We start from the raw sequence: 25,469 nt of genomic DNA, 5'->3' as shown, positions 1-25,469 counted from the left end.
TGTAATGGCAAGTTTTTAGTTATTTTTGCAAAGAAGAATGAGGGTGAAATATCAGTGTCTACATATGTGAAGTTGATGGAAATATTCCTCAAAACTTTCCAACCTGTAAAGTGCAGCAAAGTATAGGCCTACTTTGTTCTAAAAAGTTTTGGCTCAGGCTCAGGGGGCTAATTATAATACAGTACAATACAACACACCACATTTCAGGTTTTTATTTCCTAACACTTCCACTCTGAATCGTTAAGTTTGTGATTGCGACAGGAAAAAACAAGATATGAACACTCTTGTGAGGAAGTGCTGATTCCTTCCACTGAATTTATGAGTTATGAAAACCTTAAAGCTGTTGTGTGCTAGCCTCCTAAATCTGTCCCTGTCTAAAGTCTAGCGGAAAACTCGTCTCACGGGCTCGTCATCAGTCCTAACCCAAATCACATGGGCTTTAGTCAAAATCCCGGATTTCGACTAAATACACAAACAGCTTGCCGTAAGACATGCACAAAATTACTAACAATGGCAATAGCGACAATGGCAGAACACTGATGAGAACGTTAGAATTAAACGGAAGAAGATTCGAACATACTGACTTACAAATGAATTAAAACATACTTTATACAGCTGCAAAGTACGACAAATTGGAATTTACCTAACCTCTGTCTCTTTTTTTTGTTAAAATGGTACAAGCGCATCCTTACATTTTTTTTTGTTTGCTCAGATCTCCAGAGTCAAATTTGTCAGGCACAGTTTACTTCTATGACATTTTTCAAAGGTTACTTTAAAACTCCTCGACGTAAACAGCAATGTTATAGCTGCAACACATGTACTGAATGTACAAATTGAACGTACATGACGCTAAACACAGTGAAACGAAATGTTTTCCAGCAGTTTCAAGGGAAGCCTGTCACTGCAAGTCAAGACGCGGGTAAAAATTAGCTTCCGCAGAGCCGATAGAAGATTTACATTTTGAGCTCCTCCCTGATAAGAGCTACAGCCTCTTTAGAGAGGTCGGCTTTCCGCTATGTCGCGTTGACGCTGCAACTCAGGTATTTTCTAAGCAAATACAGACAATTCGTCGTGGTTAGTAGGTTGCATCGGGTTTCGCTGTGCCTTATCCTCAAAGCAAATGGATGTTTTTAAGCTAATACTTGTTGACTAAGGAGGTAAAAAGAATGCTGGGAGTATTGTCAAATGTAGACGTGTTGCAATTCTAGAGATGCTTGCTGAGAAATAATCTCTCCATAAGGCTTTCTGGATACATTAATTTATGTTTTGTCGTTAATCGTGTTGTTTTACTCTCTTTGCCGTGTTGCAGGAGCTCATGCTAATCAACAGAAGGTTCTTCAGCACTTCCTGAAGTAGGGGCGAATCCACACTGGAACCCCACTGAGATGCTCCCACTGCTGTAGCAGAAATATGGCACTAGAGCTTCCACCCTGAAGAGCAAACATTTCCTGCTCATATGTCAAGAGTCCATCAGGTCGCCCCCTTTGACTCATCCAATCCAGTGTATTAGTTCCAGTGGAGAGACACCTGTAACACCTTATACCTCTGTGGTGAAAGCCCTCACTGAGCTTGTTCAGTTTACTAAAGGTGGTGGCAGCTCTCTGTGTATGAATCCCATTCACCACGTTTTTCAGCTCACTTAGGTTAAAAGTTGTGCAGATATGACCTCGGAGTGGGGCGAGAAGTCCACGGCGGACCTCATGAGCACATACGTCTCTAAGGAAATGGGACAGGGGGTGCCCAAAGAGGGGTGGCGGATCTGTCTGGCGCACGAATTCAAGGAGAAGAGGAAGCCCTTTCAGGCCAAAGATGTCTCGCTGTCCAATGTTATGGATCACATCGGCCTGGGAATCAGGTAAGACACGGAGATCATTCAAAATGCAAAAACCAAACGTGTTAAACCAGTGTTCAGAAGCTCTCCTAATAAGATGCCTACACAGTCTTGGTATAAAACCATTGCCATTTTGGTGTTTTCCTTGTAGCGGAGCACCGGTGACATTTTCTCTGAAGAACAATGGAAGAAATATTTCCAACGACGGAATCTAGGTCAGCTACAAGTCCAAAGTTCAAAGTGTCTAGTTGTTCTCTAAATAAATGCAAAACCTCTCCTGTAGTAAAGGATCATAATAATGTAATGATAAAGTTACATTCCGTATGTTGCATTTTGGTCTTGTTGAAAGAGGCTTTGGAATCCTTGAATGTTACTATTATATCAGATTACAAGAAACGGCAGTGGTCACTTTTGTTTCTTTTAGGAGACAGATCAACACGAAGCAATGCAAGTGGAAGGCAACTAAATGATGTTTAATTTTCTAAAATGTTTAAAGTTTGGAGTGCACTTGTGTACAGTCCCATCCCCCTCTCTTACTCAGATATCCTTTAAATATAAGCCAGTGCAAATATTTGCCTTCAGAAGTCGCCTAATGTGTATTTCATAGAACATCCATTAGCGAACAAACGGTATCTTAAGTTCTGACGATATGTGAAAAAAGTTCAGTGGGTATAAATAGATTTTCAGGGTGCTGCATAGATAAAAATACCCCAGTATGAATGCACTTGATTGTGCAAAGTATGCATATTCAGCAGCTTTCGAGCAGCCCACCATGCAGCCTTTACTTGCTGCAATCAAATTTATGCTGAACACGTGACTCGAGCAACGCTTCATGTTTTCATCAGCCATTTTCTCTATAAAATATGTCAACATCGTGCTTACAAACCTGACATGACGCAAGTGTGAGGGTTTCTTACTTTGGGTGCGAACACAATGAAGTTGTTTCATTTCTTTATTTGTGCTTCCCTGAGATCCTCCGAGTTCCCTAAAAACCAGTTCAAACGGTCACTTCGGACCATGTAGAAAGCGCACAGTGATGCTCGCAGAGCTCATACAGGGTGTGCCTCAGTCGGCCCTGTTGCCATGGCGGCTTTTGTTAATTATTGTAAAGATTTATGGCATCATAACTGGTGTGCTGAATAAACTTTGCTCAGAGAGAACACCGCCTCCAGCTCAGAGTTGGAGAATATCTAGACTTGCAGTCAATAGTTTTTTTTTTTTTTTTCTTTTTAAGATATGGTTACTGGGAGTTTTCAGCAAGCTGGCAGCCAAAGCAAAGCTCACCTGGGTTGGGTTCAAGGTTGGCACTGTGTTCACATATCTGGACTGGGTCGAGGACCATTGTTTGCATTTCAGCTGGGCCGCAAACAGCAGTGTCCTGACAATAGCTTGAGCCCGCAGTGGCTTCAAATGACACGCGATGGTCGACTCCATTCATCTCGGCCTCAGTGCAGCCCGAGGTATTGTTCACAGCTGGTTGCTGATGTCAGACCTTCAATGTCAGCAGATTCACCGTGCCCGGATGAAGTTTTCATATCTGTTGAACTCATTGAGAATTTTATCTTGGTGGACATTTCTGTTCAGCCCCCTCGTGTGTGGTGCCCTAAAGTAAAATTCTGCAGAACAATTTGTCTTGAAAAGTTATGTAATCGGTGATTAGAATCCACCTTTGTGTTATGTAATTTCACTATCATTTCAGCTACTACAGTTTATGTTCAGGTAGTTGTCTCCTTTCAACCGGACAGATGTTGAGATGTTTTGTAAAAAAAAAAGAGGTCAAAAACAATCGGTCTTTAGATGTGCAAAGCTGTTAGACACATACCCTACAGCAAAAAGAGGTCTGAGCAAGTTTTGAATAAAGGCAAAATAGAAATGTGTGCTGCTGGAATTCAAACGATCCACTTTTCACCGTTTTGTTTTTACCCACTGATCATTGCAGTTTGCAAAAACAAAAGCCTCACATTATGTTGTAAAAGTGTAATAAAGCTGCTAATCCTTTGTTGATCTTTCACAACACACAAATGGGAAATCGTGTCGCCTGAAAAATGTAGGTTAAATGCATTGTGGCCTGTTATTTCTGCACATCAGCAGTGCTGAGCGTATTTCCTGTATTAGAAAACACAACAGACACAGCCTCATGCTGCTGTTTTTTGTTTTTTTTTGCATATTAACAGAAAATCCGTTGTGTTTCCATTCGGAGCTCGGAGCATAAACAGATTATTGACTCCGCTCCGGGCACTGCAAGCAGCTTGAGCGGTTTTGTTACATTGCCTAATTAATATTTGACTGGGCAGCCCCAGCGTCACGACTAGACACACACGTTTGTGAGCACACTATTAACAGCGCTCAGATGAAGTAGACCTGAGACTGTGAGTGCGCTGGCCTCGTTTTACAAGTCTATCCTTTGTGTAGTTGCACAATTCCCTCTATTTTCTCTCTCTCTCTTTCTCTCCGTGTGTGTGTGTCCTGCTTTGGCTGAGAGTGCTAAAGGCTTGGAAACTCCTGTAGCTCCAGAGAGCAGAGAAACAAGAACAAGCTGGGAGAAAATGTGTTTATTACCAGTTTGGGGCTTTTAAAAGTAAAGTATACTGCTTTTGTTTAAATTATTCATGTTGTTAATTTTTTGTGTGACATTTCGACATGTTGAGGTAAAAAAATCTTCAGTTTAAGGAGGAGGCTTTCTGTGAAGAGGTATGAATACTAGTCTGGAACAGTAGGAGCAGGATAACCGGTCAGCCTGTGCCGTGGAGATGTGTTGTCTCACGATGGAGCTGAACTGGAAGACGGCGAGGTCATATAGCTGAGATAACACACAGCTGAGCCATAAACACTTATGTTTATGTGGAACACACACATCTAGATGCATCACATTTTATTCTTTAACTTAAGACTCATCTGTTAGAGTTGTGTGAGAAACTCATTATTCAGAATAATGTCCAGATGTGACTATTTAGGACCGTTAAACTAACTATATTATCCTGGTAAAAACCAGCCCAGGGATTAGAGTTTGGACCCTGGGCTATTCAGAAATGATTTCTTCCTGGAGGCGAGGCCACGGTTGAAGTTTAAAACTTTATACATTTGGCTGTGACGTATGTAATGCGCCAGCTTGATGCTATGAAGCTTGCCGGAATTTGCCTGCACTGTAAGCAGCAATCCTTCACTGCAAAGCGAGAAGTGCCGAACCAAACGGTGCAAATGTTGATGTCAATTCAGTATCTGGCAGCTTGGCTAGCATGGACTGAACGGCTTTGTTCACTTCCTCCACTGCCATCGCTAAAACTACCAACAGATTATAATCCTAAAACGGCAACGAAAATCATCATAGTGGTTCACAACTTCACCTTCTGTTCACTGACAAAATTCTACCAGAATAATCCAAGTATATGGGAGAAACCTCAGACAGAGTTGTGAAGGGAGATGAGAATCAAGCAGAATTGTGTAGGAAGGCATTGATCATCTTATGGACTAACCCGCTGGTGTAATCTTGTTGACATGTCATTAAATTGTATAAAATTTTTAATTCATTGCCCTTTTTTCCCCGACATCGCGCCTCCTCATTCTTCTAATAAATTGACCAAAGAAGAATCAACTGACTCGCATCTTCCTCACTTAAAGCGAAAGTGAAAAGTTTTCACAACTTAACTTTCCTCTGCATGTTTTCCAGGTATCTTAAATGGTGGTACAAGAAGACTCAAGTGGAGAAGAAGGCTCCGTTCATCGATATGTTTCGAGCTCTGCCTCTACGGCAAATATATGGTTGGTTTGATTCAGTTATACAGAAGAAAAGTTATTTCACATTATGCTGTAATGTGAAATAAAGGCATCTCTACTACCTTCAGTAGAGATGAGTGCAGTGGCAACAGTGTCTCTCTGATGAAGGCAGGAGTTGTCTGTGAAATAAAAAAAATTAAACGGTTCATGTTCATGGTGGACTTAAAGGATTAAAATTGAATAAACACATCTTTTAATGCAGTAACCTGATCTCAAAATCTGCACTTAATTTAAGTACATTTATTTAGTGGTGAGGGATTATTTGTTTTATTGAAATAAAAGGTGCCACAATTGTTGTCATTTCTAACAAATCACAGGAGACAAATGTAAATCTGTTTTTCTCTTAGAACAACACACAGTTCAATTTCTTTTATGCACTCTTCAAAAGCAGGAAGACAATATATCTCACCATTTATTAATGGTGAGATAAATGTACCAGTGTGTTTGGTTTAGGACATGGTTACTGGCCTAAATTTGTGAGGATGGTTGAGGAAATACAAAAATGTATCCAGAGCTCGGTGTTGGAGAACTGCAGCATCGAGTGGCATAACTATCATTTATCCAAAACCTTTTGGAAACAACTTTACCAGCGTTGGCATTAATAGCAGGAGGTCAATAAATCATTAGACAAAACTCGCTGGATTTGTTTAAGGCTCAACTGGAATTACTTTTTAGTTATCCTGCAGAGCTGGACTAAGCTTATGTAAACCTTCATGCTTTCATAGAGTTGGGATTAGCCACGAGTGAGCTCATCCGTTCGTCCTTTCTTTGACATCCCTCTCCTCCTTCTGCCGGCATGTTCAGGTGCTCCTCTCGGCGGTATCGGGGGCGGCACCATTACGAGAGGCTGGAGGGGGGAGTTCTGCAGATGGCAGCTAAACCCGGGGATGTACCACTACAAAACCGTCATAGCCAACCAGGTACCTGATAACCCAAATGTCTTTTGCTTTGTCATCATGATGGGGCATCTTGACTGGGAATGCAAGGAAAATGGGCCTCCTTTTGCTTTTGTAGTACACTAGAGTAAACACAGAATGATATGATTTTTGAGGAATAATAACAGTACAAGAAGCTCACACGCTGGCGTAACAACAGACATCGCCAACTGTACTTTTATAATGACTAACAAGAGTGATGGGTGGCTTCCCATCATGACTGTTAGCATTTTTTAAGGCTGAAAATATTTCTTAATAGCCCAGTTTAACTTTATGAGTAAGGGAAAAGTATGACAGCTTTCTTTCAGTCTTGCCAGGAGTGAGCAGCAACTAGCCGGTGAGAAGCAGTGCACACTTTAGGGAGCCCATACCAGGCGTGGGCTGCGTACGGGTTTCAGAACCACCAAAGTCTACTTTCGTGACACACTCTCAGTGAGACACTGAGTGGATTTTTCTTTCCAGCTGTATTGAGCATAGAGTCACTGTCTGTTTTCATGAAGTCCACTTGCCAAATGAAGGCTGCTAAATGTTTACAAAACGAACGAACGGATCTATAAGGCCTTTGCTGGCGAGCCAACCAATGATGTACATCGATATCCACAGTGGTGGATTGTCCTGCAGAAATATTCTGAACATTTACACAAAATAGTTTGCTAAAATCCTTGCAGAAGGAAGATCTTGATCAGAACTTTGTCTTGACAAGTAAAAGCATGTTCAGTGCGTCTGTGTGTTCGTTCAGACTGTGTAAAAAAAATAAAAAAATAAAATTGCCCTTTAGTTAAAGTCCAATGAATCAAGTCTAATTTGTAAATGCAATCACTGAGTCAGGTTTAATTTATTGTAAATTTATTGCACACAGTTATTTAATGAGATGCCATCTTTATAGGCACAGTAATTATGAACTGAAAAGCTTTTTCTTGGAATTTCCTAGAGTCAGTTTTCAGGAAAGGGCGAGAAAAACTTGTTTCTTTCCCAATCACTATTGTTCTTTACTAAGAATCTGCTGGAGGTAGACTTGACTGCAGAAGTGTGTCTTTACAGCTGATGATTACATCTTGCTCGTTCTGTGTAGTTAAGCATCTCCTACTCCTGTTGCAGTTCACTGTGTGTTTGCGCCGCGGAGGACAAACGGTTTACCAGCAGGTTCTGTCTGTGGAGCGTCCGCCAACGCTGCAAGGCTGGAACTGGGGCTACTGCGGAGAGTACGCCTTCTATCACGCCTTGTACCCCCGCGCCTGGACCGTGTACCAGCTGCCGGGCCAGAACGTCACCCTCACCTGTCGACAGATATCCCCCGTCATCCCTCATGACTACCAGGTTGGTGACATTTCTCTGACTGCACGCTCGGCCTTAAGCGTGCATCTGTTACACAAATTCTAAAAAGGTCTTTCTGGAAATGTAAAGTTGTTGATGCCCCCACTGTTAATACAGTATGTTCTTCTTGACTCATTATTAAAGCACTTAGTGTTTTCATATTAACAATTTAGTATTATACAAAGTTGGAACACATATTGAGAGATTCCCGTTTAGTCATATATTTTGGATCGATTTCCTGTTTTAGACCCAATTGTAACATGAAGTCCACCAGATTATCCTGATATTTTAAAGATATCATAAAGCCGTGAACCATATACAGTAAAGGCTCCCATGAGTTGGCGTGAGAAATAATTAAAACATTTAAGACTGAGGATGTAAGCAAGCTCAGACGAGCAGCAGATTTCTCACGGTCATTTCTTTACTTATGAAATTCAAATCTGCCTCACTTGGAGTTCTTTTGTCTTTCCCATTTTGAAGAATGGCCATCAGAAACAGTCTGCAAAACACTCATTAAAATGTTTTATTTATTTATTTGCAAAAAAAAATTTACAGATCCCTGTATTTTTTCACGCTAATGCATAACTGTGAATTTATTGCAAAATTCACAGTTTCCACAAACTTTGTCAAATACATTAAGTGACTGCTAACTCCCACCTGTTAGCAGTGGTAGTTAGCATTATTTTTTACTTCTACTGCACTGCTCCATCAGCCTTAACTTGAAGTCAAATTATAGTTTGTGATCGATATAGCTATTAAAAAAGATATATATTTACCATCATACATAAGCGCAAATGTCACAAAATGCTGAGGAAATATTTCTAAATAATAATAAAAACAATGGTGAAATCTTGGGCTGACTGGATTACTGTGGCTCTGGTTATTTGGATAAAACCAGTTTGTCCTTCACTCTGAATAAATTAGCTCAGATTAAACATTGAAATCATTTATATCCCTCAGTAGCAGCCGAGTTTATTTGATGGCTTTTAACACATCTTCACCTACAGTGTCGATAAAAATATTTGGGCACTGTAACAACTTCAGTCCAAACTTGTCATAAATCTCCACCATGACCTTCACCCTCTGAGGTGAAAATCACTCTGTCAGGTTTATTAATACCATGTCCATGGTATGAGAGCTTCCAGAATCAGACTCTTGATCAGGTCAAAGTGAGAAGCCAGACAGTCAACACGTCATTTTTATACCGAGGACAAAGAATCATAAACACACGAGACATTCTGGCTCCTTTTTGCAGCTGTGGAAAACAATGGCTAACCTTGGGAGTGGCGCACAGACAAACATAATACAACCATCGGATTAATAAAGTTATAAGATGTCAGTCTGAAATTACATTTTCCACTACACCAAAAACAGATTTAAAGTTCTCCTAAAGCTTTTTCTGTACACAAGAGTTGTTGTTTTTTTTTCTGTATGTTTTCCATGTCTGAAGCAACCTGTTTAGTATCGTTGCCTCTCCTCAGGACTCGAGTCTCCCAGTGGCAGTATTTGTGTGGGACATAGAGAACAAGAATGATTACGCTCTGGATGTCTCCATCATGTTTACAATGGTCAACGGGTCGGGACACAAGGACGACAAGAGCGGCGGCCACTGGAATGAGCCGTTCCACCTGGAGAAGGACGGGGAGGCGGTGTCTGGAGTCCTGCTGCACCACTGCACCGTGACGAACCCCTACACCCTGTGCATCGCTGCGCGAGAGCAGGTTCACTTCATTTATGTTGTCAGAAGCAAGAAGTAGATTAATCGCATGCTGAATTAAAACGAACTCAGTAATTTGCATTTGCACAAATTATTGTTTTTCTTCTTTTCTCTCTCGTTTTCTACCAAAACCTGGATGACAAAGTCTTGATTCTGGTGCTTTTATCTCATCTAGCCCTTTTTTTTTTTGAAGGATAATTTTGTTTACAGAAACTTCATAATTCATTTAATTTGTTGTTTTTGGCATTCTGTTTAATAATTTTGGATATTTAAAATGTCTTCCAGTTCCAGTGATCTTTGAGAATGTGTTGCATTATTATGCCATTACCATTATATCACTTGAAAATTATCTTGAAACAACAATATTATCGTGTATTGCTATAATTTCTGGGACAATTTATCGTCCAGAAAAATTTATCGTCACAGGTTGCACCATGGCTAGTCAGCATCTTCATAGTTTTTCTACTAAATATCCATTTCTAAGAGATTAAACTGTGAGTTTTTCACTTTAACAGTCTGACAGGGAGGTGAGCCATCAGACAGCCTTCAGTCCAAAAGGAACCTGCAGCGGTCTGTGGAGCGACTTGATCACTGACGGACGACTGGACTCCCCCACAGGTTAATCTGCTATCTGATCATCTGGAACGTGTAAATGGGACCAAACCAAACTGCAATGTTTTTAATGCAGAAAAAGATTAAATGAGAGAATAAAAAAAATGCAACTTTCAAATGATAGCTTGGTTTAACTAGAGGAAAATAGCTGCCCAGGACAACTATGTAACAGTTTCAACAATTCATATTTTACAGACTATAATAAGCAATTCTCACTTTTATATTCTTTTGCCTACTTTTCTATTTAAATTTAAAATATATTCTTCATTATTTGATGAGATGAGAGACAGTGACTTGATTGTTCTTTGGACAGATGAGACCAAAGCCAAGATGGCCGCCACTCTTGTCAGCCATGACAGCTAGAACGACTTCTTACCAAGCACGGTGATGGAGGAGTTATGATCCTGGCACATTGCAATCAACCAGAAACTCCTCTCTACACCAAAACAGTTGTTGTTGCCAGACGTACTTCAACAAGTCATTGAATCACAAGGGGTGATTCATCTATTAAAGAAAAGTTAATAATTTGTATGCTTGAAATTAAACTTAAATCATTTTAGAACCTCATAAAGAAGTTTTTTTTTTTTTGCTTTGATGCAAAAATACCTGAAATTGAAAGCTTTTCTTTAAAAAATAAATAAATAAAAAAATACACCCAATAAAGATACATTCAATACTACGGTTGTAATTTCTTCTGACCCAAATGTGGATAAATGAAGGTATCAAAGGTCAAGTGATCATCTTCATCTCAGTGAAAGCAGCTGAATTAGACAGAGATGCTGCTTACTGTCTGATTCACCTTCGCCACCTGTTGATCTGTGCAGGATCCAGCCCTCCAACCCAAAAGGGAGAGAAGGTAGCAGCTGCGCTGGCGGTGAGCTGCTCGGTGCCGGCTCTTAAACTCAACAGCCTGGAGTTCTGCCTGGCCTGGGACATGCCCAGAATCACCTTCGGGTCTGGGGAGAGGGAACACGTCAGGTGATTCTTACGTCGCAATAGTCATAGTTCAGGGATCTAAAATTGTGGCTGTAAGGAAAAAATTAATTTCCATCACCAGTATTTAACATTTAGTCTTCTTAAATTAGTTTGTTTTTACATCCTTTAAAGATCTACAGTTGTAAGAACTTGATACTTGCCAAAACATGTAACACTGCACTTCTTTTACCTACAGTATTTACTTGGTTTGGCTGTTGAGCTTCAACGTCACATAGGCAAAGCATACCTCCTCTCTTGTTTGCTTTGCCGTCGTTCTCAGGTTACAGAGCAAGAAGAGCCTACTAGTCCCGCCTTAATTTGCTTACCCATGGTTTAGATCAGAGTGGTATTCCTCATTACTTATTCACCTCACATCCCACCAGAGCCAGTCACTTTTCTTTTAAGTGCAAATACATGAGGAAAAAGGCAAAAAAAAAAAAAAAAACAAGCATTTTTTGGGATAAATAATAGATGTATGTCCCTAATCTCTAACCCTGACTTATCTTGGACTTCTTTATTAAACAAAGTGTTTTGTTTTACAGGAGATATGCTCGATACTTTGGGGACAAAGGGGATGCATCTCCGTCTCTCAGCCATTACGCACTGACACACTACAAACAATGGGAGAAATCCATTGAGGAGTGGCAGAGACCCATTTTACAGGACAGGTACTTTAGTTTCAGAAGATGCATCTCAATAAAATGAAAATACTGAAAAGTTAAATTAGCTCAACACTTTAGTTAAAAAGGTAAAACTTTTATATTTTGTATAAGTGACAACTTTCAAGTGAATTTCTGTTCAACATCACCAAAAGATGACAAATGGATGGATTTTTCTTTTTTTTTTGATAGACTTACATAGTGATGGGTAAATGAGGCGTCATGTATCGTTTCGACACAGCAAAACTGTCTCGATACTGTGTCACTCAATACTGACACCTGCTGGACATTAAAAATTCCTACAGGCAACGTAGTGATTTGATGACCAAGTCTATACAATAAGTCTTTGTATTTTATTGAATATTATAAATTGTATTATGTCATATCTTTAGTTAAATTTAAAATATATTTAATATACAGTCAATAATGAATGTGAACATGTACCATAAAGAGAAAATTTAAGTGAATGTGTTTGGAATGAGGATGAATGGACTGTTTTTTTTCCCGCAAATTAAAAAAAAAAAAGTTTTTACAACCTTTTGAAATTTAGCCTGTTACACTTTTTTGACAAAACTTCTGCTGTAGAAAAAAATTAAGTAAACACTACATTTAAAGCGTACCCTTGTTTTTCTTAGGGGTTGCGTTCCGAAAATAACCCGTGATAGACGAAATCCGTGAAGTAGTTACCTTTATTTTTTACAGTTATTACACAGCATAAATAAATACTCTACATTGAAACCAAAGAACAAAATCTGTTTTCAGGTCAGCGGATGTGCGTGTGCATCAGTCGGGCCTTATTAATGTGATCCGCAGTCATGTCATTAAAGCGTCTCCTCCAAGCTGCTTCGCGAGATTCACAGCTGGATCTACAGCAGAGCGACGGGTCTCATCAAACGAGCCTCCGGTCGGGTTTTGCTCTGCCTCTGGCCACAGTTTTTTTTTTTTCCAGCAGATATTGAAAGTTTCAGTTTCAGTCTCCTGAATAGCTATCCGTATTAAACACCGTAACGTTATTGGCACCCAGGTAGAGAAGAAGCGTGGAGACTGTTTTTACCAGACATATGGTCAATTCGGACAAAGAACACTGTGGAAAAAAAAAACTGCACAAAAAAATCTGCGAAGCAGTGATGCCGTGAAAAGTGAACCACATTACAACGAGGGTTCACTGTATATGAAATAATTTATAAGTAATTTCTAGAATGGCTGTATATCCGAGTTTATCTAGGTGTATCTGGGACTTCATTCTCATTCCTGGCCTCATAATGCCTCAGCATTAAAAAGGTGGATTTATTTAAATAAGACAGTTTAGTTAAACATATGCGACACTTAACCTGCAGAACATAATAGCTGAATTTGGGTTCAGATAGATCAAATAGAAACTGACAAGAACCGGATGAAACAACAAAAATGAAAACTAATTTATTTTCCAATATAAGATCAAAATGGTCCCACACTGCAGAAACCTTACCTTTGAAGCTGCTCCATAGTTGACAATGTAAAAGATTAAGAATTCATTTGGCAAATGCTTTTGACAGATTCTCTTCCTTGTAAAAACAGTTTGGCGCATTAATGTCATTTCGAAACAGTTCCTGTATTGGTCACGTGACGTGCTGAAACCAATACGCTCACCAACACGGGTTTTGGTCTATGGGCTTGACACATGCGCCGACGCATCGGTTTTGCCGGACCCATCACTAGACTTACAGCTAACAAAAACCAATGGCTCAGTTTCTCAGTAAATTAGAACATCGTAAAAAACCAACGGAAAAAATATCTTTAATACAGAAATGTGTTGTTAAGCCTTGTTCACCTTTCTTTTTATCATATTTTCCTTGCTCTCAACTTTTCTATCAAGTCTGTGGATACATCAGTATGTAAAAAAGTTTGTTTTTTTAGAAATGACCTTTTGTGGCTTTTTACCTATTTGATGGAAGGTGTCAGAAACTGCCTGCTGGATAATCTGACCCATGAAGGTCCAAACATGATCGGTACTTAAGCTGATGTACCATTCAGAAGATTAGTTTTGGGTTTTCATTAGCTGTAACCCACAATTATCAAAATAACAGAAAAATACTTGAAACCTATCAATGTGTGAATAATAAATCTATGAATTTTGCATTTTTAAACCGAAAGAAGAAATGGTAAAGCCAAAGTATTACTTTTTCACCTGTAGCAGTTTCTGATCTCGCATACAAACCTTTTTGTTTTTGTCTTTGAATGACGTTTCTCCCATGCGTCCCAGTTCTCTTCCGCCTTGGTACAAGTCCGCTTTGTTTAACGAGCTGTACTTTGTGGCGGACGGAGGAACCGTGTGGACGGAGCTTCCGGAGGACGCTGACGTCAGCGGCGGTGTGCGCAGTGAGGACGGCGGTCTGCCAGCTCAGCCTGCTCTCGTCAAGGAGTACGGTCGATTTGCTTACCTAGAAGGTAGGGAAAAGGAGAATCATTAGTTGGTTAAAATGCACAAATATTCACTGTTTTGTTTTATTTTAAATCAGATGAAACATTCAGACAGCAGCGATGACTTTCAGGTTGAATAAAATGTTGCCCTGTTTTCCAGGTCAAGAATACAGAATGTATAACACGTACGACGTGCACTTCTACGCCTCCTTCGCACTTATCATGCTGTGGCCCAAGCTAGCCTTGAGTGTGCAATATGATATTGGTGAGTGAACTCATAGAGCCCTTTCTGTAACCCGACTGTTCATCAACGATCCCTGTAAGACCAGTTTTAGGCCATCAGTCTCCACCGATTGTAAAAATGTGCTCCATCTTTTAACCCATCAATCTTCCCTCAGCTGGCACCGTGGTGCAGCAGGATTCTATAGAGAGGCTGCATCTGATGAACGGCCGTTACTCTCCTGTCAAGACAAAAAACGTGGTGCCTCATGACATAGGAGACCCAGGTAGGGGAGAGACCGTCTAGATAATAACCTCACTGTGAGAGCATCCCAGTGGATTACAGCAGTCGTTTACCACTAAAGTACATAATTAAATCTGACTGATGCCTTGTTCTTTACAACTAGATTTCTTTATAAGGCTCTTATCTGTTTGAATTTTGTATATACTTTTGATTATACAACACATTTCTCTTCCTAGATGACGAGCCTTGGCAGAGGTTAAATGCTTACCTCATCCACGACACCGCAGACTGGAAGGACCTGAACCTGAAGTTTGTCCTGCAGGTCTACAGGGACTTTCATCTGACCCAGGACAGTCATTACCTGCGGGACATGTGGCCCATCTGCCAGGTTGAACTCTTTATTCATTGTTTAATCAATGTTTACTTAAAAATGTCCATCCAGGTTTTGTTAGATATGGGCCAGTATCAGATTCTTGCTGTATAATGACCCTAAAAATTGTATAAAATATTAAATGAAGCTACAGTCTATAACATGATCTAGTAGCTTTCAGCAGCCTGCTTATTGGCAGAGAAATCTTAAGCCACTTCTGCAGTTTATCTGCCTTCTCCACAAAAGGACTTCAAACTGTCAGAAGATAAAAGGAAATATTTTTCAGGTTTGAAACTGTAACCTTTCAAAAACCTTGGTCCGGGTAACTGAACCTGAACAAACCATTCTCTTTCGGCACAGAATAAATAGTTCTGTGAAATGTTTACAGAAGAATGGGAACTTAAAAGGACTCTATGCGAAGGACTGAGTAAAGTACTCACAAATCAATGTGACGAGCTCATGTACCAAACTGTTAACAGAGCTAGCATTGTTCCTGCACTTGCAGCAAGACACGTCATGAAGAGGTGAACCTTTGCACCAGGAACCAACATGGATTATTTCACTCAACAATAATCTGCTTTAAACTCATCCAACTTCTATACCAAACCATTTTATGAGGTTGTCTTAACTTACCTGCTTTGGTTCTCTGAGGATTAATGATGCATAATGGATCGTTTAGGCTGTGATGGAGTCTGAGTTGAAGTTTGACCAGGACGGAGACGGCCTGATAGAAAACTCTGGATACGCAGATCAGACCTACGATGGCTGGACAGTGACTGGACCGAGGTGAGGCCCGGTTTACTCAAACAGGGTCGGCTGAAGTGAAGCAGTTTTCCTAATAGGTGTTCTGGAGTCCTTATAACTGCAGCTGAGTTACAAGTTTGCTGATGTTTGGTCTCTTTGTGTCCTGCAGTGCGTACTGCGGTGGGATGTGGCTGGCGTCCCTGTGTGTGATGTGTAAAATGGCCAGACTGGTGGACAGTGAAGAGGCTTACCGGCATTACAAGGACCTCCTGGAGAGAGGCAGTGCAGCCTTTGATAAACTCTTATGGAACGGTACGCTCCAACGTTTATCTGTCTGAGTTTCACATTTGATCGTTGAGGTAGAACATCTTCACGTCTGCGGAGTGATGAAGTTAAGCATACTTCAAATGACCATTTAGCATAAAGTGCAGCTTGTATCATTCTTTTTTTTCCCTTTGATCTTTAGGAAAGTATTACAATTACGACAGCAGCGGGAGGGCGCTTTCTAACAGCGTCATGTCTGATCAGTGTGCCGGACACTGGTTCCTCAGAGCATCTGGGTTGGAAAAAGAAGCCTACCAGGTGAGTTAAACATCCTCCCATCGATGTTATTATTAAGTGTTTCCATCAATGTATTTTTATTTGCCTTTTAAAGTATCTCATTAGAAAAGGTTGATGAAAACTGCTAAATTTTCAAAAAAATCTAATTTGCAAAAAAAAAAAACTTTACGCTCGCTTACGGTGTTTTATTGGCATTTCCAAAAAAGAGAGAAGATGGAAACACATCTACCAAATGAATTCTGACATAGCGGATACTTCCATCCAGGTGTGATGGTCTGAAATTCTTTAATACAGATTTTCAGTACAACTTTTGTGTGTGTAGTGTAGTAGTGTGTGTCTACTTTTATTTGCAAAACAGCTCAAGCTCAGTATGGCTGAGTGGAGAGCATCTGTAAACATCGATTTTTGTGGTTGACCACCAATTAGATTTTGGTCTGGATCAATATGCTTTGATTTTGATAATTTCATTTTAGCTCTGGCTATGTCTTTAAGGGCAAAAACCTCAGCACAAGTCTCTTTTACAACCTCTGGAATTGGCTCCATCCATCATCTCCCTTTAACTCAGAGCAGTTTCCAGGGATATGAATGTTTTTTTTGAAAAGTGCTGCATGACTTTTGTAAAAGTAGCCCCAAAGCCAATGCTTTCCAATTCGTTTTTATGCGAATGTTGCCTTAAAATCCGGTCCTTTTTTTCCTTCCAGGCATTTCCCAAAGAAAAGATCCGGCGCGCACTGAAATCTGTCTTTGACTTGAATGTAATGAGCTTCTCTGAAGGCCACATGGGCGCCGTTAACGGCATGCGTCCTGAAGGAGTGCCCGACCACTCCAGCGTCCAGTCAGATGAGGTCTGGATCGGAGTTGTGTACGGGCTGGCAGCTACTATGATTCATGAGGTGAGTGGAAGTTTTAATGGAGTATATATATATATTTTTTAAGTGGGACACAGTCAGCTTAATTGTACCAACGTTGTTTTATTTTCTTCAGGTTTTACTTCAAATGTGAAAGTCTTGGCTAAATTTATAAAGTGTTTGATAAAGTCTGATGCCTTTGAGATCAATAAAAAAACATGTTTCAACACTTTTTCTGATCTTCTTTGAAGACCAGCTGTGAAGTTTCATTTCAGAATGAAGTCTCTGGAGTCTAAAATGAGTCTCTTCTGTGATTATTTACTTTTTATTTACTTCTGTGAAGTAAATAAAATAAATCTAACTTTTTCTTTTTCAGTTTAACACACTTTTTTCTTTGCCACATGTCACATTAAGTCCACTGAATTAAGTTTTTTGCACAATTTTTATTTCAATTTTAGATCTCACCATCGCTCTGTAAGAGATTGCTATGGCCATCTTGTAACTTATGACTTTTGGAGATTATAAAACTTGAATACCAGTTTTAACACTGTAAACAATAATACTTTCACCTTAGTGGGAACTTTATTTAAGAAGCTCTTCTTAAGTTATGTTGATAAAGAGGAATTCTTCTCTTCATACCAATGAAGGCAGCTGAGGCTTTTACCTCTGGTGTTTCTCAAGGGTTTATTTTAGGCCCAGTATTGTTTTCATTGTATAAGTTGCATGTCAACTTGTACATATAAAGAAAATGATAATGTAAAACCTTTATTAAGATGACTAAATTAAATCAACTCATTGATGAATATTTTTGAAGTTCTCCCATTTAAGAAGTTGGACTGTTCAAAGCTCAGTTTGTTGTTTTAATGAGTTTGATTCAGATTTTTAAAAATTGATAAATATCTTAGTTTTGTTACCAAAATTACCGTTTTTCAGTTAGACCTCCTAGCCAAAGTAAAACCCTGTTCTTCCAGCTTTGTGGAAGGGAAAATAAAGTGAAACACGGTGGTGGTAGAATCATGCTTTTCTTTACGAGGAACAGGGGTGGCTGTTGAGTTTATAGGAAGATAACTGGAGCTAATTACCAAATAATATTTGTTTTTGTCACATTTTTAACAAGATAATTCAGTACAACTTTGTGGTAGTGTTTAGGCAACATGGACATTAATGTGTTTTTTTGTTTTGTTTTTTGTTCCTTAGGGTATGTTAGAGGAAGGTCTGCGAACTGCAGAGGGTTGCTACCGAACAGTATGGGAGAGGCTGGGAATGGCTTTCCAGACTCCTGAAGCTTACTGCGAGAGGAGCATCTACCGCTCACTGGCCTACATGAGGCCTCTTAGTGTTTGGGCCATGCAGCTCGCTCTGGACGCGTCCCAGAGGGACAACACTGTTCTAGCTAAAACCGGAGGCAGCGGAGACCATGGCGAAATCAAAACCTGATGTATTACCTGCTGAAGAAAAACAAAACGGCAATTCTCAACAAAATTAACTGGGAATTCCTTTCTATTTAGTTTGTTTGGCTCAATGGTTCATTGTCTAAATCGGACACTGTTATAGTTAAACAATCGTGTGTTAAAGGACTTTTCTCATGGCACTGCAAGTTGTCTTGCACTTTATGTGGTTGGGCATTTCCAAAACCAAGTCTCCATGTAATCCAAGTTAACAATGCCATCTTTTGTTTCAGCAACATGTTGTCACATTGTGCACATGTACATATGCAAGCACTACATTTGATAATATGCCAATAGTATTTGCACATTTGCCATGTCTGTATGTAATGTCAACTTCAGTTGAGTTAGAATGCTGTTAAGCAGTGAAATGTGTGATGAGCGGTATTTAAATGTATGGAAAAAATATTAACTTTTTTTGTTATTAAATAGAATTTAGTGCCTTTGAGCATGACTGTAAGCATTCAGTACACACATGTTGCTGCAACTTGTTTTTTTTCTAAATGATAATCATGACAATCGCTAGGAATAAAGTACTGAAATTTAACACAATGTTGTTGTTGTTTTTTTTTAATGAATTTATACATGCAAATACCAGGCAATAAGGTGGTTTGAGCTGCTAACTTTCTCAGATATTTAATCCTTTAAACCTAGCAATCTTAGGTAATGCTAAATTATTATAATGACCATAAACTGAACTTTGTCACATGCATCCTGCAACAGCAATAAGGCACACAGATACCAGAGGAAAGTCCAAATCATCCTGCCTTTAGGGACGGAGAAAATGAAGAAGAGGGGAAAACCAAACTGATTTCAGAGTTCTTAGTTCAGTCCCATGTGTGGAAATGCTATGCTGCAATAGAACATTTTTAAACGACACGTAGAATGCTGCTTTACCACTGATATCATGGCAGAGGTGTGTTGTCAATAATCAAATTAATGCCTTTGTTTTTATTTGCATTTGGCCGTAAACGTTGTGTTACCAGACCAAAAAGTCATATTTATTTAACACCCCCATGTGTGTGTGTGAAATGGTTTGTTCCTGTGTTGGCACAACTTATCCGCGTGTTTAGTAGCAGTCAAAACCACAGCGATAACCATGCTTAGAAAATAAATAAATAAAAAAAAAAATATATATATATATATATATAGAAAGACTGATTTTCAAAAAAGGAAAAGGAGGGAAAAAACAAGAGGGTGTCAATTTGTAACCCAGTTAGAGGTGAGTACTTGTGTGTGATTTGCTGGTTTAGCTAACTTAGTAACGGACTAGCGTTAGCCTCCACCCCCACTGCCCCCCCATAGCATTTAAACGGTGAAAGAAAAATATTTACTAATACATTTGACTTACTTCTGTACCTTTCATTAACAGAAGAGCCAGCAGCAGCAGCCGCCCTAACTCCCCATACTAGCGTAACTCCTCCATGTCCCAGTGAAAAAGGTGAGAAACACTGCGCTCAATGGTAGAGTCTATGGGGATGCATCGCTTGCTCTTTTATACCTTTACATAACAAAACTAAAAACGTATTTTAAAATAAACTGTTTTCTGTCTGGACATGAGGCTAAACGTTGAGTTGGACAGTATTAAGGGGGTGATATTAATTTACTAAAGCTAGGTTTATAGTTGACCCTTTGAACTATAACCCTTGAACCGCGCGTCAGCTTCGCGCGCTGTCGCAGCTGTTCACCTCTGAATTTGTAACTTGGCGTGGATCATTAATCACACAAACTGGACGGTTTGGAAGGTGCTCTTACAGACCAGGTCCCCTTGCGCTGGCATTTATATAAAAGCTCATTGCATTAACTATAAATTCTATACCGCTGTCTTGGCTTGAACCACACCAACTTTCAAAAGCGCTACTATGACTCAGCCTTTATGCAGCTACCATGTCAGCCATTTTGTGGTGCCTGTATACCCATTTCGCCTCCTTGGCGCTGCAGTTCTCAGTCTTGGATGAAATTCCTAAGATGGCCTTAGCAACTTCTGGTTGCCCTAACTACTGTGGGAGTAGTAAATAAATTAAAACGGTGCCATACCCTTGTGCTGCCATAATTATTGCATGGGCTATTGGTTAAACATTAGTTGGGTTTTTTTTTCTACCATTTTTCAATTTACCGTTACTCTATAATGAAGGGCAGCAGCAAGCTGGGAGGAGACAGAGAAGGCTGCATCATCTGGAAGGCCTGCCATCAGTAACTAATGCTTCATCGTCTTCACTTGTGTCTTGATCTTCCAGAAGCTCATCAGTCTCTTCTGAGTCAGGCTGCACCTTTTAAAAGTTTTTCAGTCTGATTTGGCAGGTAATCGACACCAAAAAGCTCACCTATGGATAAAAACACACAGTGATACTAAAACAGTCCTTAGAACATTCCACACATTTTTGACTCAAACGTAGTTTGTTGAAAGATTTTTATTATGCATTTTCTTTTCTTTTACAGATTTAATACTGGCGTATTTTGCCGGTGGTGTGATGTTTGGGATGTAGTCTCAGCCAGGCACCCTCAGGGTGTTATTAATGTTTCTAGCTTATTTGAAAACACAAGGGCTTGCTGGTGACCCGATCCTGGTTCCGGCTGTTAAGGTCTTTCAGTAGGTCCAGTAGGAAATTAATGGAATCTGCTCTTGCTTCTGGAAGAAGAAAATATGCATACTATCTCCTTTGGAAAAATTGCTTTCTAGTTTCAACCTGTTATGAAAGGAGACATACCAAAGGGAAGCAATTATGTTGCACAAGAGTAGCAAACCTGGAAGAGACTTGTTCAAGTGGCAGTGAAAAGACTAGATGTTGTTGAACCTCTTGCTTCTGAGCTTGATGCCACTCTTGTTAATGCTGCCAACTTAAGTGTACAGCTGAATTTACGAAACACCCTGGAAATCTACATTTTAAGTGGCATAATTGCACACGACAGATGTGATCTATCTTAAATTCAACCATCAGACATCATACGACCTCATACCCTTTAGCTACTCCAACAGCCATTCTATCAGGACGAGTTGTGTACTCTCCCTACGTCCTCCTACGGCTTAAAGTACCAAGTTCTTTCTTTGTTTTATAGTCATCCACCATTGTGTTGGTTATACTCTGTGTTCCTGCTGGAGCCGCTTCGTTTTTGACACGTTTGTTTGTGAAATGGGAAAAAAAATCCTAAAATAGTATCTGACATTACAACATGCTTTTTCTAGTCACATAGAACAGACATAGTTATCATTACAATGTTACAAACTTTTTTGGTGGAGTCTGGTTTCACAATGGTCCCAAAGGCGGAGGTAATGTTGGTCTTTATGTGGTCGATGCGTGACAGATCGTCTTCATCATACACAGACAGCAACCAGCGTTCAGTGGAGACATCACTGGGCTCCTTGCACACCACAGGGAAAAGGCTGGATCTATTCACAAAGTTGGTGCACTCCTCCAGATAGTGGCCCAACTTATCTGGACATTCCTCCCTGTGGTTTTCTTTCATCTGTTAGATGGTAGTAGGCTGTATGTATGGATCGGTCCTGAATGTGGTATGGCATAATGAGAACGTATATTGGCAGGGAGAAATGGGTCAGCAGCTACAGACAAACTGCTAGGAGGGTTTAGCCCTTGTAGCACTACAGCAGTTTCCTGCCTTTTCACCCTTTTGTTATGCCACCAGGGTGGTTTATCTAACTTCCACCAGCTGCAAGTTAGTCTGTTCCGTCACAGCTCTATTTGCCAAAATGAGCTGACTGATCTTTCTGTAGTCCTGAAGGCTCAACTCCCATCTGGAGACTGTGGATGTCCCTCCTCTTTTTGGACTACGATGAATATTGAAGAAGCGAACAAAGATGGTCTCCACCAGGCGGCAGCAGTCTGACCGTTGGACAGATGGGGCGAGGGTGGTTAAGGCAGGCTGCTTCACACTTTCAACCCCAGGGGTAAAATTCTGCCTCCTTTTAGGTTACCTAAACCTCCCAGCGTTCAGTCTGTCTTGGTGCCTTGCAGCAAATACCACCCTCTGCTTGACGAACTCCACCAGGTTTCTGCCACAGAGCAACAATGCAGTTCAACTGGTACACCTAGATCATCTAAACCCTGAGAAAACATAACCAACATACCCCCCACCCCCCAAATGTTTTATTTATTTTTTCCCCTTCAGATTTTATTTTGAAATACCTGTATACTTTGCTGGAGGCATAAAATTGTGGGATGTATTCTCGTCCCAGCACCTTCAGGCTGTTGTTAATGTACTGGGTCATATCTCCAGCATACATGAGGAGATGATGGCTTGCTGCTCACTTCTGCAGTACCCTGATCTTGATTCCACCTGTTCAGGCCTTCCAGGAGATGGAGATGGAAATTCAGCAAATTTTCACTGGCTCCTGAAAAAACAAAAACAGAATATTGATGTCTTTGAAGCAATGCTGGTTGATCCAGTTTTGATTTTGAAAAATACAGCAAAGGGGTTAGTGACTTGCCTGGAATAAACCTCTTTAGATGGCAGTGAAATGACTCCAGGACATAGAGCCTCGTGCACAGCGGTAGCGTGTCGGCTTAATCCTGCTCTTGTTGATGCTGCCCACCTCAGTCTACAACTGAATTCCTGGGACATCCTGAATGCATTTTATGGATTGTTTTTGGACACTCCACATGTGATTCATCCTCACTTCATCCAGCAGAGGCATCCCTATCAGATCTCTCCATTTTGGACCCCTCAGCTCCTCCAGCATCTGTTTAATAAAGTCAACAGTGATGTACTCTCCCTATGTCCTCCTACGGCAGAAAGTATTCAACTCCTTTGTTATTTGGCATTGGTTATACCCAGCCTCTGTTCCTGCTGCAGCTGCTTTGCTTTGGCCCTTCGAAGCAGGTCAAGGACCCCTCATCCCACTGAAAAATTCAGGACAGTGCCTGCAAGAAAGCAGGATACAGAAGGTTTGCATCTGTGGTACAACCAACAGCCAGCCTCTGCATGAAATGCCAAATATCCAGACGGATGTAGAAATCTGGCAACTCTCCAAACCTGGCCTGCAGCTTGTTGAAGCCCTCACTCACACAGCAGCCACAGTGCAAATACAGCACCTTGGGAGGTGCAGCGCCAGCCTGGTGGTGCCACTCCATGAGTCCCGCAGCTACTTTGTCCAGTTCTGCACCCTCCTGGACAGTCGGGACACTGTTCAATATTTGGCCCAGCTCATTGCTTACTGTTGACACCCACAGAGCTGTTCCCTTGCTGTGCCCAGCCAGCTTTTTGGTGATGTACAATAGAAAATGTGAAATTAATTTATGCAGTTTCTTATCTATAAAAACACTGTGTGCCATGGATTTCTTAACATTTTCAATGTACTTTATACAATGAAATTTGTGAAATTGGGAAAAAACCCAAAACCTTTTGAAATATTGTCTCATCTTACAACATGCTTTTTCTAGAAGCATATAATAATGCTAATGGTAATTATAATTTAAATGTATAAGTCGTGCATCTTCAGAAAGCGGCCCACTTTGCCATGAAGGGAACCAAAACGGCAGTTGGTTGCCTAACTTTTTATTTTATTTTTAAATGTATATAAAAATGGTAATTGCGTGCTTCGTGATTGGCTGCACAGACCAAACTTCATTTTATCGCATATTTTTTGTCGAAAGAATACTACAATATGGTCAGCAGAAAATCAAACATAAGGACTGGCACCCTGCGGTGTATTGGTAGAATATTTAATAAACAATAACGAGATATCAATCAAATTAAGTTTTTTTGTGTATAAATGAAATTTGAACAAAGTGAGGTTTTGCCGAGGTAACATATCCTAACGTAACCTTATTTCCACATCGTAGAGTTAGAAACGCACCTTGTTTGTAGACCGCTTCAGACAAGCAACAAACGACCAAACCGAGGTTTATAGCAAAGGGTGACAGAGTGGCTATCGCTGTCCACTTTTGTGGTTGGGAGCGGAATTTTGCAGCTGGAACTAAAATAACCTAATCACGGCCAGCTTTGCAAAAATTTATGATGGGTCATGCTAGACTTCAGCACTTTTGACATAGTGCCGCACAGTCTCTGTGGCGCAATCGGTTAGCGCGTTCGGCTGTTAACCGAAAGGTTGGTGGTTCGAGCCCACCCAGGGACGCAGTATGCTTTTTTTTTTCCAGTTGTGTCTGGTCATTATGTTTTTCATGAAAACCTAGTTCTTGTTTAGACTACAAGTGTTTATCGGTGATTGGCCAACATGTGAAGCCAATTTTACCTACCTCAGCAATGGTATAAAAATCAATCACTGTCCTCTTCTGCACTCACATAAAATAGGTTTGACTAATAAACTGGCCTTCCAGATCATGTCTGCACGTTTGCACTTAAAAATAGTCACCCTACAGTTGCCAACTCAGCGACTTTCTTGCTACATTTAGGAACATTCTTGACACAAAATATGGTATGGGCCAAAATCTTAATCGGCAGGTCAGGCTATCATGCATCAGGTTCCCAGCGCGTCTCTATCGCACTCAGGTTGAACAATTCAGCCAGTCTCGAACAACCTCATAATGGACCGCCAAATCACTGTGCAGCTAACTTTGGAGCTCAGCCAATGAGACAAGGTTTGACAAATAACTGAGGAATGACACGTGTTTATGTCTCAGCACGTCTCTGTGGCGCAATCGGTTAGCGCGTTCGGCTGTTAACCGAAAGGTTGGTGGTTCGAGCCCACCCAGGGACGGCGTAGTTTTTGCTTTTTAAATTTTTTTTTCTAGATTTATTTTTAGCTCAGGGAAAGTGAAGTGACAATGAAGACTGTCAAATAAGCGTTAAGATAAACAGACGAAGATAGAGAGAGAGAGAGAGAGAAAAAAAAAAAAAAAAAAAAA

The 25,469-nt window shown here is 40.3% G+C and overlaps 2 protein-coding genes and 2 non-coding genes across 5 annotated transcripts in view; all 4 read left to right on the top strand.

Annotated features, from left to right (window-relative positions):
• Positions 1–924: 924 nt before the first annotated feature.
• On the top strand, positions 925–19,200 carry gba2 (glucosidase, beta (bile acid) 2). 2 transcript variants are annotated; one of them, XM_008427958.3, is made up of 18 exons: positions 925–1,040; positions 1,310–1,855; positions 5,499–5,590; positions 6,410–6,525; positions 7,639–7,857; positions 9,336–9,575; positions 10,087–10,189; positions 11,008–11,161; positions 11,701–11,826; positions 14,060–14,244; positions 14,378–14,482; positions 14,616–14,723; positions 14,917–15,068; positions 15,730–15,836; positions 15,964–16,106; positions 16,261–16,376; positions 17,057–17,248; positions 18,401–19,200. In XM_008427958.3, exons 2-18 carry the CDS (start codon positions 1,662–1,664, stop codon positions 18,638–18,640), a joined length of 2,592 nt encoding a protein of 863 aa, XP_008426180.1. In that variant the 5' UTR covers positions 925–1,040; positions 1,310–1,661; the 3' UTR covers positions 18,641–19,200. The 2 variants fall into 2 exon arrangements, with proteins under 2 accessions (XP_008426180.1, XP_008426181.1); XM_008427959.3 differs by having other exon boundaries at positions 1,020–1,157.
• Positions 19,201–19,797: 597 nt separating this feature from the next.
• The window catches only part of adisspb (adipose secreted signaling protein b), a 35,220-nt gene continuing 29,548 nt past the window's right edge, over positions 19,798–25,469 (top strand). Inside the window, exons 1-2 of the mRNA XM_081598948.1 lie at positions 19,798–19,870; positions 20,021–20,089. The gene's annotated coding sequence lies outside the window, so the exon portion shown is untranslated. The remainder of the gene's footprint in view (positions 19,871–20,020; positions 20,090–25,469) is intronic.
• Positions 24,666–24,739, top strand: trnan-guu (transfer RNA asparagine (anticodon GUU)). Its single transcript has one exon. It is a non-coding gene; the product is annotated as a tRNA-Asn (tRNA).
• Positions 25,248–25,321, top strand: trnan-guu (transfer RNA asparagine (anticodon GUU)). Its single transcript has one exon. It is a non-coding gene; the product is annotated as a tRNA-Asn (tRNA).

The sequence above is a fragment of the Poecilia reticulata genome, chromosome 18, assembly GCF_904066995.2.
Source record: "Poecilia reticulata chromosome 18, P_reticulata-male-v2, whole genome shotgun sequence".
NCBI lineage: Eukaryota > Metazoa > Chordata > Actinopteri > Cyprinodontiformes > Poeciliidae > Poecilia > Poecilia reticulata.
This window is presented reverse-complemented; position numbering and strand designations above follow the sequence as displayed.